Consider the following 17,699-nt stretch of genomic DNA (forward strand, 5'->3'; position numbering starts at 1 on the left):
AAATCAAATAAAAATAAGGACTACTATTCAGAAGTTTGGGTTGGTAAGATTTGATAAAAATACTTTTTTTTTTTTTCTTTCAATGCTCATCCATGCTGCATTTATTTGATGAAAAATGTATTTGATGAACAAAACCAGTAATGTTGTAAAATATTCAACATTTATATATTTTTTTCAAATATAATTTATTTCTGTGGCAAAGCTGAATTTTCAGCATCATTACTCCAGTCTTCAGTGCCAGTGCCAGTCTTAAGTGTAATATTTTTGTGGAAACCATGATACTTTTTCCAGGTTTCATTGATGAATTTAAAGTTCAAAAGAACAGCATTTATTTGAAATGAACATCTTTTGTAACATTATAAAAGTCTTTACTGTCACTTTTTCAATTTAATGTGCTTGCTGAATGAATATATGAATTTCTTTCCAAAAAAACAAAAGACAAACTTTGAACGGTAGTGTAATCTGTAATGAAAAAAAATATTACACTAAATTCTCAAACTAATTCTGTTTTCCACTGATCTCAGACTTTGGACTCCATTGTATCTTCATTTCATATCCACATTTAAAAACTGCAGAGGTGCAATTTTCCAGACAAAACATGGCTCAGGGCAGAAGGCAAAATTATACGTTTTTCATGAGCAACAGAACCTTAATGATATACTAGATCCCTCAGTCTGGTCAATTACATTCACCCTTGTTTATTTGCTCTTTACTGCAATTCAATATGAGTCAAAAGCTGCTGATCCTGTCTTTTGGGAGTATGTGTGTATATGATTGTGTGTGTAAGAATGTAATTCAGGTAGATTGTGCGAGGACACATGAGAGAAAATGAGTGTCTGTGTTGGGATGTGAAACTCTACCCTGATAAGGTTCACTGGGCTCTCTACCTCTTCCTCTGTACATTTAAACTCACTAAATTGCTGGCTCCATTTCATCATTCTCTAACATTCAGCTAACTTGTTGACATCACACAAAATATACACACATAATAGACAGAAATGCTAAGTATGTAGAGTGGTGGCTCAGTCAGTTTGTTTTCTAACTTAAATCAGTTTTCCTCTTTATTTGGCTTGAGTTTCATAAGGACTGACTTTTAAGCTCTGTTGAAGATGTCAAGATATCATGCAGTTGACTACATTTGTAAACTCTTTGCAGAACAGCATTATCTTGAAATTTAGGGTCACCCGAGCTGTTCTTGTAGATGTGAGAAGCCCCACTCTCTTTTCTGTTATACTTCATGTCTCCTAACTCAAGAACATACCTAGACATCTTTAGAAGTCATGTCTAGTATATTAGCAATGCAGTTCGTCATACTGTTCTAATAATAAATGTGCTTGTGATGCTCCCTTTCTTTCGATTTTCAGCAAATGACACCAGTTGGCCTACCCTTAACAAGAGCAACACATCAGTTAAACCACCTGACTGGAAGGAGTCTGGAACAGACATGACCAGTAAAACGGCATCACCTGCAGGCACTCCTGGAGATAAGGTATGGCTAACTTACACCTGTGCTCACAAATAAATTGCTGTCCTATTATTTTACCGTGATTTTACAATATCCTTTTTAAATTCAGGATTCCAGTAAAATGGGCTCAGCTCCTCCTCTCAGTAAGCCCCATCCTCCCCCATACGGAGCCCATACCAGCAACCACCCCCTCTCATCTGCCAACTCGGGTTCTACCAGCTCTTTGGACCGACGCAAGGATGTTCCTCTCCGGCTGGCGCCCAGCTTACCTACGAACCCACCGCCACAGCCGGCCTGGCCCCGTGTCCCCTCAGCACCCACCGGCTCTTCCTCTCAGCAGATCCAGCAGCGCATTTCTGTACCCCCCAGTCCCACCTTCCAGCACAGTCCACCCTTTTTCCCTCCCGGTGAGAGGCCAGACCCTCCTCTGGCTGTAGCGGTAAGGCCGTTCATCCCAGATAAGGGCTCCAGACCGCAGTCACCCAGAAAAGGCCCAGCCACCATGAACTCAAGCTCCATCTACCATATGTACCTACAACAAGCAGCCCCAAAGAACTACCCTATGAACATCAAGCCCGCAGTCAAAGCAGGTACACATCAGAAACAATATTAAACTTCAACAATTTACTACTAACACTGCCAGTTTGTGCTCACCTATAGGGCAGTATTTTAATGTTTGTTATTGGGTGTTCACATCAGGGTTGGGTATTGATGCTGATCTAAGTGTGTACAATTTTATAGGGAGACGTATAACGTGATACATTAGTAAAAATATATTAATACAATTTATTTTACTTTCACTTCAGTGATAAACACCCATGAAAACTATTGTGTAGAAAAGGTCAGGATGCGCCTGTAAAAATGTATACCTACAAAATAAATGTGCATAGAATAAAAGTTTGTGGAATCTTAAAATCAGTATTATTCATTCAGTAAGAAAATAAAAAATATATATATTTTTATAGTCCATGTTCATACAGGATGCATCTTGTTTTTAAAAACAGCTAGATGCAGTGCAACAGAATGCAGGTGCCTCACTGCACTTTTTAACTTGACACAGCGTCTTTAACAATGCGTCACACACAGCAAGAAAGACAAAAAACAGCTAGAAACATTGCAGCGGTCAACAATGTCCTTTTAGCACTTAAAAAAATCATTTAAAAAACAGACAGATGCATTAATGTGAATCATGTGGTTTATTTCTTGATTATGTGTTAGTGTTTTATTAGTACAGTTTAATTTAGTATTTTCTTCTTTTTCTCTGTAGTATATGGTAAGCCAGTCCTGCCTCCCAGCTCTATGCCCCCTTCTCCCTTACCTTTCGGGGGCTCTGGCGCCTTTCCTGCCCTGCAGGGTCCAGGCGGAGACATGTTGGACATTGAGCTTGAACTTGACGGTCAAATCATGGGTGTTCCTGAGCCACCCCCACCCAACGTGGACCACATCCCGCGACCTCTCAGCCCCACTAAACTCACACCCATGGTGCACTCCCCTATGCGCTACCAGAGCGATGCTGAGCTGGAGACCTTGCGCAAGAAACTGGCCAATGCTCCACGACCGCTTAAGAAACGCAGCTCGATTACGGAACCAGAGGGTCCCAATGGGCCCAACATCCAGAAACTTCTCTATCAGAGGTTCAACACCCTGGCTGGAGGGATGGAAGGAGGAATGGGTGGTGTGAGTGGAGTTGTGACTCCATTCTACCAGCCCTCCGTGGACACAGGGGAAATGCTCTTTGATGCAGACAATGGGAATCCACCTTCAGAAACACCCATCGTGCCCTCGGGGGGTGCTGTTGCTGAGGATGTTGTCCCACAAAGTGATGCCAATGATAATGAGCCCCCAGAGCAAGTGGCTGAGGCATTGACCCCTCCGGCACCAGAACCGGTAGAAGACAATAACAATAATCCTGCAGAACCATTAGCGATTTTGCAGAGTCCTGTAGCTGAGGCCAGCACACCTGAAGAAGCAGACATCTGTCCCTCATCCCAGCCCACGGTCAGTCTACTGATACACACCCTCACACAAACTCAAGCTTGTATATTAATCATTTTTAGAAAATCCTAAATCCATTTAGGTTTCATTTCCAGCACTGCAGTTGTTGCCTTTTGGCAATATTTTACTGTTTTGAATATAACCGTTATCATCATCATCATCATCATCATCAATCTGTTATTACATATTAATATATTGTTATTTAGATAGTATATTACAATAGTCTAAGTTCAGTATTATATTTTTTTAGGTTGTATTATAATATGTAATTAAACAATAAATTATGTATTTGCAATAAAAGATTAGTTATTAATTGCAACAACTGGTGACTTAAAATAAAAAGGTCACCTTTTTCATATCTCAAAAGTCTGCAGTTATGACTTCAGTTAATTTTAATTATTTTTTTTGTACTCTGAAAAGCAAAAAAATAATAAGAAAAAAACAACAATATTAAAACCGATATTTACTAACCCATTTCAGATTACAAATGAGAAAGTATTTGATTAAATTGAGATATTTAATCAAGATTTATTTATGCTTATTTCGGTCACATTGAGTAGTTTTCTCATAACTTGGGTAACAACGCATAGGTAATGCACAAACTACACTACTGTTCGAAAGTTTTGGGTCAGTAACTTTTTTTTTTTTTAAAGAAAAAAATACTTTTATTCCGATAGGATACATTAAATTGAGCAAAAGTGACAGTAAAGACAATGTTATAAAAGATTTCTATTTCAAATAAATGTTGCTCTTTTAAACTTTCTTTTAATCAAAGAATCCTGGAAGAAAAAAACATATGGCTTCCACAATATTAATTAAGCAGCAAAACTATAATAAGAAATGATAGTAATAAATTCCATCACAGGAATAAATTACATTTGAAAATATATTTAAATAGAAAACAGTTATTTTAAATTGTAATAATATTTCACATTATTACTGTATTTTTGATCAAAAAATACATGCAGCCTTGGTTATCATAAGCCTTCTTTCAAAAACATGAAAAAAATTCACCCTACACTTTTGAACATGGAATAATTGTGCAACATCGTCTGTCCAAATACACTCATTTCGACAGCAGCATAAATATATGAAATGTCACTTATGTTCACATTAGTTTCCGTCTCCTTTTACACTGACAATTACTCTCATTTGCTATATTGGAAAGTCTCAAGTTGACATTATTAATGTGTTTACATCATTACTAGCTGATATAGATACACCAGATATCGACTACATTGTCTGAACAAACCAGTCAGATTATATTTCTTGCAACAGTGTGGACAATCAGTCCTAAAGAGCTGATCTGAAAAGCAAATCAGATTGTGTGCTGTGTGAACAAAGCCTAATGGTCCATGTCCTCAACAGGGCAAACGCACGAACTTAAAGAAACCCAACTCAGAGCGGACGGGTCACGGCCTTAGAGTGAAGTTCATCCCACTCGCTCTGCTGCTGGATTCCTCACTGGAGGGCGAGTTTGACCTTGTACAAAGGATAATCTATGAGGTGTGTATGATAACATGAATGCCATGTGAACACTTTACACACTGCTTTATTTTGCCCATTTTCATTAACAAATTCTTATTTAATTCCTCTCATTTCATAGGTTGAAAATCCCAGCACCCCTAATGATGAGGGTATCACACCTCTCCATAACGCAGTCTGTGCCGGGCACCATCACATCGTCAAGTTCCTGCTGGACTTTGGTGTTAATGTGAATGCAGCAGACAGTGATGGCTGGTGAGGACACTTTGTTGGATCTGTCAGTGTGAAAGAGATTGATCAGTCTATTCAAGCTAACTGACGTTGTGTGTCTCTATGTGTAGGACACCCTTGCATTGCGCCGCCTCCTGTAACAGCGTGCACCTGTGTAAGCTGCTGGTGGAGTCTGGTGCTGCCATCTTTGCCACCACTATCAGTGATGTGGAGACGGCAGCAGACAAATGTGAGGAGATGGAGGAGGGTTATATACAGTGCTCACAGTTTCTCTATGGTAAGAGTGCCTTTCTTTTCCTCTGTGGGTCTCAGAATAATTATTTGTCCTCACATACCATCCATTTTGAGAATTCTAATGAATCGTATGGGAAAGTGAAGGCAATTTTTAGGATCAGATCTAAATGAAAGTTACTCTACAAAATTTTGAGAGACTCTAGTTTCACTTAATATATGAAAATAGCTGTGTAAGATGACAATATCAAACTAAATAGCTTATTTAAACTCATGTGGTGTTCGGGTCCTTTTTGCTCTGAAAAAAATATATTTTCCCCTGAAAATACTAGTTAATGTTATCGCATTGGACTGAAATTTTGTGACTTTGTTCACAAAGGATATAACTACTTCTAAAAAATGTTTTGATAATTTTCATACTTTTCTGGGGGAGATTTTTCACCTTGTCACACCTGTGATGTTCCAGGGCAAAAATTACCCGGCCTCAAACAAATGCTTATAAATCGCTCATTATGCTATATTATCAACAAAGATTGGATTCAATCTTTTTGTCAACTTCTTATCTTTCATTTAGGACTGGTTTTATATTTATATTTGCTTCTGATTAATTGTAGGCCTCAGCTCACTCACCCACTCACTCTACCCCCACCCACCCACACACACACACACACACACACGCACTGGCTTCACCCTGCTTCAACAGCTGACACAGAACAACATACGCTGTTTGCGTTCAGTGGATACTCTCCAAAATGGCACCAGGGTGACGCGGAGGAGACAAATTGTTGAATAAAGTCATTATTTTTGTTTTCTTTTGCGCACAAAAAGTATTCTCATAGCTTCGTAATATTACGGTTGAACCCGATGTCACATGGATTATTTTACCGATCTCCTTGCTACGTATCTGCACCTTGATCGTGGTAATTACATTTCTGTCTATGGGAGGGTCAGAGAGCTCTCAGAATTCATCAAAAATATCTTAATTTGTGTTCCGAAGATGAACGGGGGTCTTACGGATTTGGAACGACATGAGGGTGAGTAATTAATGACAGAAGTTTCATTTTTGGGTGAACTATCCCTTATATAAGATTCTATATAGAGAACATTTCATGGAACAACAAACCAATATTTATACTGTCACAAAAAATAACACTGACACTGTCATAGAGAGACAATGTCATGCAACAATAAATCTGACCATTGTGACATGAAAAAACAGCACTGCCATATCGAGAACATTTCATGGTTCAACAATATTTATATGCTCCGTCTTTGTGCTAAAGCATTTATTAGTAAACTTTTGTCTGCTTTGTGAGAACATGAAAGCCTCAAAACCTATTGTCATAATATTTTGTCTAGAAGGTGTGATGAAAGAAAGATTATTTTGAAGCAGGGTGAAGCCAGTGCGTGTGTGTGTGTGTGTGTGTGTGTGGGTGGGGGGGTAGAGTGAGTGGGTGAGTGGGCGAGTGAGTGAGAGAGAAAGAGAGAGTTATACTATCAGATTGATGAAATGATATTGGCTGCAGTTCATGGTAGGATGAAATAGAAAACTTGTAATACTCCCAATAGTGTGTGTGTGTGTGTGTGTGTGTGTGTTAGCGTGAGAATGCATGCATCCAAACATGAACAGGTACAAGGCCTTTATGTTTGCAAGCACACGTACATATGTGAACGTGAACATGATCAACATGCTCCTGAACACTAATAGTTTCTATTACTTTCATTCTTTCCCATTCACTTTGAATGGCTGGACATTTTTGACCGGGAACACCACAAGTGTGACTTTGTGCCATTTTGTACAAAATAAAAGCATTTAAAAGCAAACTCCCCGATTAAACATTAAAGTACGCTAGTGCGATAAACAGTGCAAATTTTCATCAGTTTTTATTTAATATTGTGAAAATTATTCATAAATAATGCTTTTTTCACTCAAAAAATGAGGTGCCTACTCTCAGATAAATGAGGCCTATGATTAATCAGAAGCAAATATAAATACAAAACCAGTCCTAAATGAAAGAAAAGAAGTTGACAAAAAGATTGAATCCAATATTTAGAGATAATATAGCATAATGAGTGATTTATTAGCAATTTTTGAGGCCGGGTGCTTTTTGCTCTGTAACCTCGTAAGTGTGACAGGGTTCTGAACACAACACAAGGGTTAAAGAAAGAACAAAAACACTTTTTTACAAACACAAATAAAGCTACAAATGAATAAACAACTACATATACAGATAATTTTTCTTTGATAGTTAGTGATGATATAGATTTCTTGGTAGAAAATGTCATTGAGTGTCACACATTTTTGAGTTCTCATTGCAATTACGCTGCTATAACCAGCAGATGTCCCCAAAGTACAGAGTTTAGAGCTCTTACAACAATAATTTACAAAGATTTAAAAAGCCTGACTTATCCCATCACTACGTGCCCATTGTCGGGCTTTTAGGCATAATCGATGTAAGAATTCTCCAAAAGTTCCATTAACATATTAAGTACACTACCATTCAAAAGTTTTGGGTCAGTAAGATATGTTTTTTTTTTTTTTTTTTTAAGAAATAGATACTCTTATTCAGCAAGGACACATTACATGTATAAAAAGTGACAGTAAAGACACATTACAAAAGATTTCTATTTCAAATAAATGCTGTTCTTTTGAACTATGATATTCTGAAAAAGTATCAGATTTTCTACATGAATATTAAGCAGCACAACTGTTTTCACTAATAATAAGAAATGTTTCTTGAGCAGCAAATCAGCATATTAGAATGATTTCTGAGGGATCATGTGACTGAAGACTGGAGTTCAAAATTCAGCTTTACCATTGCAGGAATGAATTACTTTTAAAAGTACATTAAGATAGAAAGCAGTCATTTTAATATTTCACAATATTACAGTTTTTACTATATTTTTGATTGGATAAATGCAGACTTGGTGAGCACAAGATACTTTTTGTATAAATATAAATCAAATCTTACTGACCCAAACTTTTAATGTACGTTGATCAATAGTATTACTCAGTACTCACCAATATAATGTAACAATTTTTTTGTGTGGTGCTCATGTTAATGCCATAATATCATACCAAATGAGATATTTCCATGCCTTATTAAGACCTTTTTCTCTCTGTGTGTTTACAGGTGTGCAGGAGAAGCTGGGAGTGATGAATAAGGGAGTCGTGTACGCGCTGTGGGAGTATGAGGCTCAGAGCGCAGATGAGCTTTCCTTTCAGGAGGGTGACGCCATTACTGTCCTACGCAGGAAGGACGATACCGAGACAGAGTGGTGGTGGAGTAAACTCAATGACAAAGAGGGCTATGTGCCACGTAACCTATTAGGGGTAGGTGCACACACGGGATATAGCAGCAGAGTATATTTAAAAATGTAATTTATTTCTGTGAATGCAAAGCTGAATTTTCAGTATCATTACTCCAGTCTTCAGTCACATGATCCTTCAGAAATCATTCTAATATGATGATTTGCTGCTCAAGAAGCATTTTTTTCGAGCTTTATTTTCAGGATTCTTTGATGTCCAAATGATCAGAATTTATTTGAAATAGAAATCTTTTGTATATATTTCACTTTTGATCAATTTAATGCATCCTTCTTGAATAAAAAGTGTTAATTCTTTCCAAAAAAAAAAAAACTTTTGAAAGGCAGTGCATATTATGAAATGATATTAATAGCTGTGTCTTTTTGTTTCTCCGTAGCTTTACCCCAGAATAAAACCACGTCAGAGGTCTCTGGCATAACCCTCTCGTGGGTGACCGCGTGGACTGATGTCTCGAGGTGTTGAACCTCCATCTTTCACCTCTATGTGCCACTTGGACCATAGAAGGGGTGAAGCTGCTAAACCCTGAACCTGGAGGCACAATTAACCGCACTTCACACTCTCCAGTGAACACCAGGCCAAACAAGCAGCCTCAGGTTTCTCGGTCTGCCCCCATCAGCTCTGCTACCAGGCCTCCGGATCTCCCACTCCACTCCTCACACGCTCTCTTGTATCCATGTAAAATGTATTATAGCTGTACATCACACCTTGGGGATCAATCGCTTTGACGAGCTTTTCTTTATTTGTAGTTGCTTACCCATGATGCTTTGCTGAGAAGACCAGGGCAGATGGTGCTCTTTGTCAGAGAGAGATTCTGTATACTTTGAATTGAACTGGATGAATGAGAGCTGTTATGGAAGTTTAAAACAAAGGACTTGAATTTTATAGTTTATCTACAAAGCGAGTGTATAAACTGGAAGTATATTAGAGCAGAGAACAAAATATACAGTTTGCATAGAACGATTATTCTGATCTATGACTGAGGAATCCCATATCCTGATGGGCATGTATATGATTCATAAAGGCACATATAACTGAGTGTATGTGTATGAGTGTATAATTTTATGTACGAGTGTGATCTTTCTTTTAAACTGCAGTGAGCATCATGAAGTGTGAAGTGTTTTTCGAAGAGTGTGTGAAGTGTATAGAGAGATTAAGATGAACCATCATTATAAAATCAGTAAGTATTTAGCCTACAGGGACTGACGCTATACAATTTTGTCGGTTTTTTGGCTGTAGAGGGTTTGGCTGGAGCGCCATGGCTCCGATGAATTCAGCTGAAAATTTTCTCTGCATTTACATATTTTATACTACTTTTTTTCATGTTTCTTTATTATACCAGCCCATTCCACTCCACTCCAGTTTTTAGTCATGTGAAATGATTTTTATATTCTGCCATTGAGGCAGTGAAGAGCTTTGTGGAGTTTAATCTTGTAAATACTGTGATGGGGACGGGAGAGGAGACATGCTTGACTCGATGCTGTTAGACTAAACTGCCCGTGTGGGCTTCTGTGAAATACAGTGACTTGCACCTTGTGTTCTATACATGTGCACAATAAAAAGAAATGAGTCGTAGCAAGAAATCATGTCTACTTTGGGTTATGCTCCTTGCTCAGTCTCTCCCTCTGTTTTTGATTGATAAATTGATTAACATCTGGTTCAATGCTCTTTTAGTGGCCTAAAAAAAGCCAATTGACTGAAACAACCATCGACAACTGATAGGAAGTATATGATGGAAGATGAGATCAAAGTTCTTCAGTTAAAAGCAAAGCACTATATTTGGGGCACATCAAATTCAGCCTTGCACTCAGGTATCATTATTCCAGATCTCACTATTAAAATGACATAGAGAAAAATATGGGATGGGGGGGGGGGGGGGGGGGGGGGGGGGAAAAACGATCAAAACAAGCGCATATAAATATACAAGTACAGTTCTTTTGGAAGAGAGAACTACGGTCTTGTAAAGAAAAGAAAAAAAAAAACTGCCCTTGAGATTATGGTTTCTCTAAAGCAAATAATGACCTTGTTAGTCCACCTATAAAATAACCTTAAAGCACAGGGATTATCCGACAGGTTATAAACACCACCAAATCAAAGACACATTAGAAAGGTCTGTAAACATAAAATAAGCTTCCAACATAACCACTAGAGCACCACCCATACAACAGGGCCTTTGCCTTCTAGCAACGGGACACATGCAGAACAGTAGTAAATGAAATGGATTCAAAACTACAGCAATCAAATTTAGTTGATCTTTTAGAAATAACATGCACAGAAAAATCCATGGGCCAAAGAGACTTTATTTCTGGTGTTAAGCTCCATCTTCAACATTGCAGGACGTTTGGGATACAAAATCCTTCATACTGATGGAAGACTCGTCTAACTTTAGTGCCACTACCATTTTGGTGGAGTGTATGTTCCTTGATGTAGTTAAGATTATTGGTACTGGAGGAAGGGAAGACTGGTGGAGGCAGGGAAGGAGTTAAGTTAGGAGTCACGAAGTGTTCACTTCTGCTCAGGCATAAGGTCATTGATCGACTGGCCTGCCTCCAAGCGTTTCTCCATTTCTACAAGCAGCTTAACGCCATCCACCACCATCTGAACCAGCTCAACCTCAGAGAAGCCCAGACGGTCTGCGTTGGAGATGTCAAAGACACCGCCTACTGCAGCAGTGTCAACTCCACCTGGAGACGAGAGCAAGTTTAGTATTGGAGATGGTATTCTGTACAGGTAACTTTTTATGGCTCTGGTGAATCTATACCTGTTCCACGCTTTTGGAGCCTCAGCCGCTTGAGGATCTCACCAAACTTCTCATGCTTGCTGAGGTTAGGAAGTTTGACATGAACGCCACCACGCAACCCTGTGCCAAGGTTGGAGGGGCAGGTTAGGACATAGCCCAAGTGCTCGTTCCACATGAACTCATGGCCCTTCTCTTTGAACAACTCTTCAATCTGCAAGACAAGCAGGTTTGGATTTAACAATGTGCAAACACTGGAGCTGCTCGCAATGTTGAAGGTCTCAGATTGCTTAAAAACCCAACCTTTGTGAGGCCTGTGCAGAAGCGATTGAAGACTTCCTTCATGTTGCCCCCCTTCTGCATGGAAATAACACGAAGGTGGTCTTCCTCATTCACCCAGACCAGGAAGGTCTTGTTGTCATTGTGCCTATTTAAGAGCATTAAGAGGGGTGGGGAGAAAAAAAAAAAAAAAACACACACACATTTAAAGGGATAGTCCACCCAAAAATGAAAATTGTCATTACTTACTCACCTTCATGTCATTCCAAACCCGTAAGACCAGCAAGGGAACTACCACGTTCAAGGCCCAGAAAGGTAGTAAGGACATTGTTAAAATAGTCCATGTGACATCAGTGGTTCAACCATAATTTTAAGCTACGAGAATGCTTTGTGCGCCAAGAAAACAAAAATAACGTCTTTATTCAACAATTTCTTCGCTTCGGTGTCAGTCTCCACCGTGCACTCATGAGAGTACCACAATGCACGTGTGCCTTCCTCTGCTTGAAAACAAGGTACAGCGCATCTGGATTCTACGTCAGAACGCCTCGTGAACACGCACCGACTGACACCGGAGAGAAGAAATGGTTGAATAAAGTCATCGTTTTCTTTGCGCACAAAAAGTATTCTCGTAGCTTCATAAAATTACGGTTGAACCACTGATGTCACATGGACCATTTTAACAACGTCCTTACTACCTTTCTGGGCCTTGAACGTGGTAGTGCCGTTGCGGTCTATGCAGGGTCATTAAGCGCTTGGATTTCATCAAAAATATCTTTGTGTTCCGGAGATGAACTAAGGTCTAACGGGTTTGGAACGACATGAGGGCGAGTAATTAATCAGCTCCAACATTTTCATTTCAAGATGGAATCTCCAAATAATATCTACACTGGATATACTGTATAATAAACTTTAATATTTTAGCCAAGATGGCACCCAATGTATCCACTTTGTAATATAAAATACAACATTATACAAATCTATACAATAGCATCAACATGGCTATTTTCATATCAAGTTGGAATACTCAAATTAAAATTGTATTGCTACTACAAACGTTTTAATTATAAACGTTCTTATTTCATTTTTAAAAATTATGCATTTATTGAAACCAAATCTTAATAAATGGATAAAATGTATTATAACATTGATAAAAGTTATTCTGTAATATTAAAGATGGCACCTAAATGCATCTATTTTGGATATAAAATGCAACATACAAACTATACCAACACGACTTTATTTCAAGCTGGAATTACCCATTAAAATAATAATGATAATAATAATAATAATAATAATAATAATAATAATAATAAATTAATATCCATAGAGAGAAAAGAATTTTTTTTTTTAAAAAACACCTTTCTTTATATTATGAAGAAAAGAGTAATTGACCAATAAATTAATATCCATAGAGAGAAAAGAATTTTTTTTTTTTAAAAACACCTTTCTTTATATTATGAAGAAAAGAGTAATTGACCAAAAAGGCTGCTCTCACTCACCAGATCCCTCTGCCATCGGGCCAGTCACGGGCCATCCCAGAGGCCAGCAGCAGTGGGGACACAGGCTTATCAAATAGGAAGTGGTCATCAATCAGCTGCTGCTGCTCCTCCTCTGTCATGTCCTTGAGGGCATAGTACTTTCCTTTAAGATCACCATCAAGGACACCCAAAGCTGTGAAAACCGCAGGATAGATCACAACACAACTGCATCATTACAGAGTGGATGCTTCAATCACTCATTTCTGCCCACTCCTCTTGAACGACCAATCATGAATCATGTACATCCTATGAAAACAAGTGCCTAGACGAGCTCACCCTCAACGGACAGACCCTCGATGGCCCGTCTCTCCCCACGGCTGCAGTGAGGAGGGAGGCAGAAACCACGGATGCTCCTGCCAGTTCGCACTCTGGAGCTCAGAACATAGTTGGGGTCAAGGTCGTCTCCACCCTATTAAAAACACCACTAAATTAACAGCAGACTATTTTAAAATGTTAAAGCCTATTAGATGCACCAGACAGTGCGCGGTGTACCTGGAGGTTGTCTGGGTTCAGGTCAGTCTTGTGTTTGTCTGTGGGTTTGTATCCCCCATGGCGGTCCTCAATGATGGGGTCCAGGAGATCTTTGAACACTTCATACGTCTCCTCATCTCCAGCAACGCACCCCACCGTCATGATGAAAGGATGACCTGGAACACAAAAGATCAGCAGTACTTCAATATGCCGTGGTGGTGACAATACAAAGAATTTTCGGAAACTTTAACGCTAATGGCCCTCATGATTGTAAAGCGCTTTGGGTGTACAGCAAAATGCTTCATCATTCATTCATGGCAAGCAGATTGTCACAAGCAACAGCTTAATATAGCCACACGTCATGTTTATCACCACATGGTTGGTCTTACAGTAATCATGAGATTCAAGAACACACAATTCCTCTTTTGTTGGGCTTCACCAATATTACACCTTAGATTGTCGTTGCAACTTTCTCTCAGTTTTTGCAGAGTCAAATGCATGAGGGAAAATAAATGGTGCATAATAGGGTTGGGCCAATAAACGATGCCATAGTCCATAACCGATGGCTGACAGACATCACGATGTTGAGCACGGACAGACGAGCTCGACACATGCGCAGTATCACCTACTTGACTCGCACGGTCTCAACATTCACTCAGCACAAAGTCCCCCCCTCCCTCCCTCCTTCTCAATGTCATCATCCATCTCAATGTTTCACTGTAGACATCGTCCGATGTCAATTTGATGGACATCGCCTGCATCACATGCATTAGCCAGCAGGATTACAGCAGCAGGCATGAGGAAGCAGCACGGTTTGAAGGATGCAAATCTGAATGTAGAGGCAGAGTGCAATTAGGTTCAGTGCCTCCTCATTTTGCACGCATCAGGCCCAAGAATGCTTTGAATAGTCAATGCACGCTTTTTGTAAGCACTTAAATATCGGTGCAAAATCCCCATTCTCCATAGTGGAGATGCAGAATATTCAAGCTTATTTTTGTCCTGCTTTTAACATCTAATTACTAAGCTACACGCTTATCACACGGGCATGAATGCTGTCATTTAAAATGTCATCCATTACACATAAATGGTTTAATAACGTTTCTAGCAAAGCGTTCAGAGACCCACTGAATTGTCTATTATTAGCAAAGTGCGTCATTCCAGCACAGCCAGGAACCATGATTTTACTAGCTCAATTTATTTTTGTACAAGACCAGTCAGCTAGAAATAGATTCAAGCCCTTTCAACTTGAAAGTGCAACTTTTTAATTTACTTTACCAAGATGCAATTATTGGTTTTATAATCCGTAAAATCGCCAATTATATGTACAATATTAGAGTCTGAAAATGTGCATTTGTTCTTTATTCATGGTAGATTTGTGAAAACTTAGCGATTATAAATAAAGCTTGGTAGTTGGCTGCAGGTGGTATTAGGGGGAGGGACGTTCTTGTTCTAGACGGTCTCAACATTCACTCAGCACAAAGTCCCCCCCTCCCTCCCTCCTTCTCAATGTCATCATCCATCTCAATGTTTCACTGTAGACATCGTCCGATGTCAATTTGATGGACATCGCCTGCATCACATGCATTAGCCAGCAGGATTACAGCAGCAGGCATGAGGAAGCAGCACGGTTTGAAGGATGCAAATCTGAATGTAGAGGCAGAGTGCAATTAGGTTCAGTGCCTCCTCATTTTGCACGCATCAGGCCCAAGAATGCTTTGAATAGTCAATGCACGCTTTTTGTAAGCACTTAAATATCGGTGCAAAATCCCCATTCTCCATAGTGGAGATGCAGAATATTCAAGCTTATTTTTGTCCTGCTTTTAACATCTAATTACTAAGCTACACGCTTATCACACGGGCATGAATGCTGTCATTTAAAATGTCATCCATTACACATAAATGGTTTAATAACGTTTCTAGCAAAGCGTTCAGAGACCCACTGAATTGTCTATTATTAGCAAAGTGCTTCATTCCAGCACAGCCAGGAACCATGATTTTACTAGCTCAATTTATTTTTGTACAAGACCAGTCAGCTAGAAATAGATTCAAGCCATTTCAACTTGAAAGTGCAACTTTTTAATTTACTTTACCAAGATGCAATTATTGGTTTTATAATCCGTAAAATCGCCAATTATATGTACAATATTAGAGTCTGAAAATGTGCATTTGTTCTTTATTCATGGTAGATTTGTGAAAACTTAGCGATTATAAATAAAGCTTGGTAGTTGGCTGCAGGTGGTATTAGGGGGAGGGACGTTCTTGTTCTAGAGCGCATATGATTGGTCAAAAATAGAGTAGTGCAGGATGAGTCACATTTTTGGACACTTTCTGCTAAAAGTACATGTCTACTGACATTCAAATGTAAAGTAGCATTTAGAAGAGCTCAGAGCTAACACACATGGACTAAAAGCCGCAAAACTCAACTTTGCGAATCAAACCCTTGCATATTTGATCACACCCTGAAACACAGGTGCATTGCCATCTTGAGCATCCGGGACGTCACGTCACGTCACGTTACCTGGGTTGTCAACTCCGGTCTGAATGACGTCATCCACGGTAAAGCCGCTCGGGGTTTGTTTGTCCCGCAGGTTTGCGTACATCTCGAGCGTCAGCACCTTCGCCATGTGGTTGTTGTGCTGGCTGAGGTCGGGATACTCCTGCTCGGCGATGTAGTTCATCTTCAGCTGATTGTGAGTGTTACCGAAAGGCATGACTGCGTCTACCTGGTGCAGATATTTGCAAACAAGGACACGTTAAAGGCAAGTTCAAATCCGACTCAAAGCCAGCCCCTCAGCTGCATTAATGATGTAACAGCATTAAAGCGCATTTGTCACAACGGAGGAATCCGTTTCAGATCGCTTGAACGTCACGGCAACAAACGTGTTCCGTCACGCGCTGTAAATGCATGCGGATTACGCAGTGTCTAACGTGCATTATGAAGATTCATTTATTATTCTCTGAAGCATGCTGATGCGTAATGCGCAACGTCTCCAAAGACCTTGCTGAAAGGGAGGCTGACTGCAAGGTCGTTGCTGATGTTAGGGACACAAGCACCTTGTCATGCACGTATCTGCGATCTTTTGGCCAGCGTATCATTTAAAGCGTTTAAATGTCTCTGTATTGACATTACTAAGCTCGCGACACGTTTAAAGAGTTTAGGTAAACATAAACGGCGCATTGCAAATTGCCAACAGAGCTTAAATACGCGACTTCTGTTTGAATGCCGATGCATTCCTGAAAACACTTGAATCATTAATACACCTCACAAATGTATGCTTTTGTAAATTGATCTGGCAGTGTCATCAGATCATGTTCTCGGAATATTATCACAATAAAGGCTTGATTTAATGATCTCAAACAAAATCCATACCTTGTACTGATTTTCTTTGGGAAAGCGGAATTAATCCTTCCTAAAGTCCACCAGAACCCACACAAAGACTGCTAATGGTGTCCAGACGTAAGCGGCTTTGTTGGGGTTTTTATATCAAGCCCGAGCTCTCCTCTGATTGGACGCTATTTGAGTCCATTCATTCTATTGGACGGCGTCGCATCACATCCACAACATCCAGTATTTGCTTACATTGATCGCATGATGTTTTTCCTTGACGGCTCTGCTTGTCATGGTTGACAACAAAATTGAACAATGTGGAATTCGATCACATGCGTTTATCAGACTCTTGTCTTGCACCTTAACCAGATAAATTGTCTAACCTGTACTAAACAAGAGTAAGTCAGTAAGATTTTATATCTTTTTTATGAAGAGAATCAACTTATATTAGTTGATTATTTAATGCTTATCAGATTTGTATTTATTGATTTATTTTTTGATATTATTATTATTATAGTCTTCTTCACAGACCCCCTGGAGTACTTTGAGGGACCCCTTCGAAATCTATGACTTATTGTTCTGGCTGAATAATTTATGCGGCACTAAAGTCTTTC

The 17,699-nt window shown here is 39.3% G+C and overlaps 2 protein-coding genes across 7 annotated transcripts in view; one reads left to right on the forward strand and one right to left on the reverse strand.

Moving 5' to 3' along the window:
- The window catches only part of LOC107560381 (apoptosis-stimulating of p53 protein 1-like), a 61,571-nt gene extending 51,256 nt beyond the window's left edge, over positions 1-10,315 (forward strand). For all 5 annotated transcript variants that reach the window (XM_016244541.1, XM_016244542.1, XM_016244543.1 and 2 more), the window contains 8 exons: positions 1,365-1,489; positions 1,575-2,055; positions 2,733-3,463; positions 4,829-4,966; positions 5,067-5,200; positions 5,287-5,453; positions 8,542-8,741; positions 9,112-10,315. In XM_016244541.1, coding sequence (XP_016100027.1) covers positions 1,365-1,489; positions 1,575-2,055; positions 2,733-3,463; positions 4,829-4,966; positions 5,067-5,200; positions 5,287-5,453; positions 8,542-8,741; positions 9,112-9,153 — 2,018 coding nt within the window. In that variant the 3' untranslated portion in view covers positions 9,154-10,315. The remainder of the gene's footprint in view (positions 1-1,364; positions 1,490-1,574; positions 2,056-2,732; positions 3,464-4,828; positions 4,967-5,066; positions 5,201-5,286; positions 5,454-8,541; positions 8,742-9,111) is intronic.
- Positions 10,316-11,012: 697 nt separating this feature from the next.
- LOC107560383 (creatine kinase, testis isozyme-like) lies at positions 11,013-17,230 on the reverse strand. 2 transcript variants are annotated; one of them, XM_016244546.1, is made up of 8 exons: positions 17,128-17,229; positions 16,276-16,480; positions 13,779-13,933; positions 13,563-13,695; positions 13,248-13,419; positions 11,773-11,896; positions 11,494-11,683; positions 11,013-11,416 (listed from the first exon to the last, which is right to left on the reverse strand). In XM_016244546.1, the coding sequence occupies exons 2-8, from the start codon at positions 16,466-16,468 to the stop codon at positions 11,238-11,240; spliced, it is 1,146 nt and encodes a 381-aa protein (XP_016100032.1). In that variant the 5' UTR covers positions 16,469-16,480; positions 17,128-17,229; the 3' UTR covers positions 11,013-11,237. The 2 variants fall into 2 exon arrangements, with proteins under 2 accessions (XP_016100032.1, XP_016100033.1); XM_016244547.1 differs by lacking the exon at positions 16,276-16,480 and having other exon boundaries at positions 17,128-17,230.
- Positions 17,231-17,699: the final 469 nt, after the last annotated feature.

The sequence above is a fragment of the Sinocyclocheilus grahami genome, unplaced genomic scaffold (genome assembly GCF_001515645.1).
Source record: "Sinocyclocheilus grahami isolate Dianchi unplaced genomic scaffold, SAMN03320097.WGS_v1.1 scaffold722.1, whole genome shotgun sequence".
In the NCBI taxonomy this organism is placed as follows: domain Eukaryota; kingdom Metazoa; phylum Chordata; class Actinopteri; order Cypriniformes; family Cyprinidae; genus Sinocyclocheilus; species Sinocyclocheilus grahami.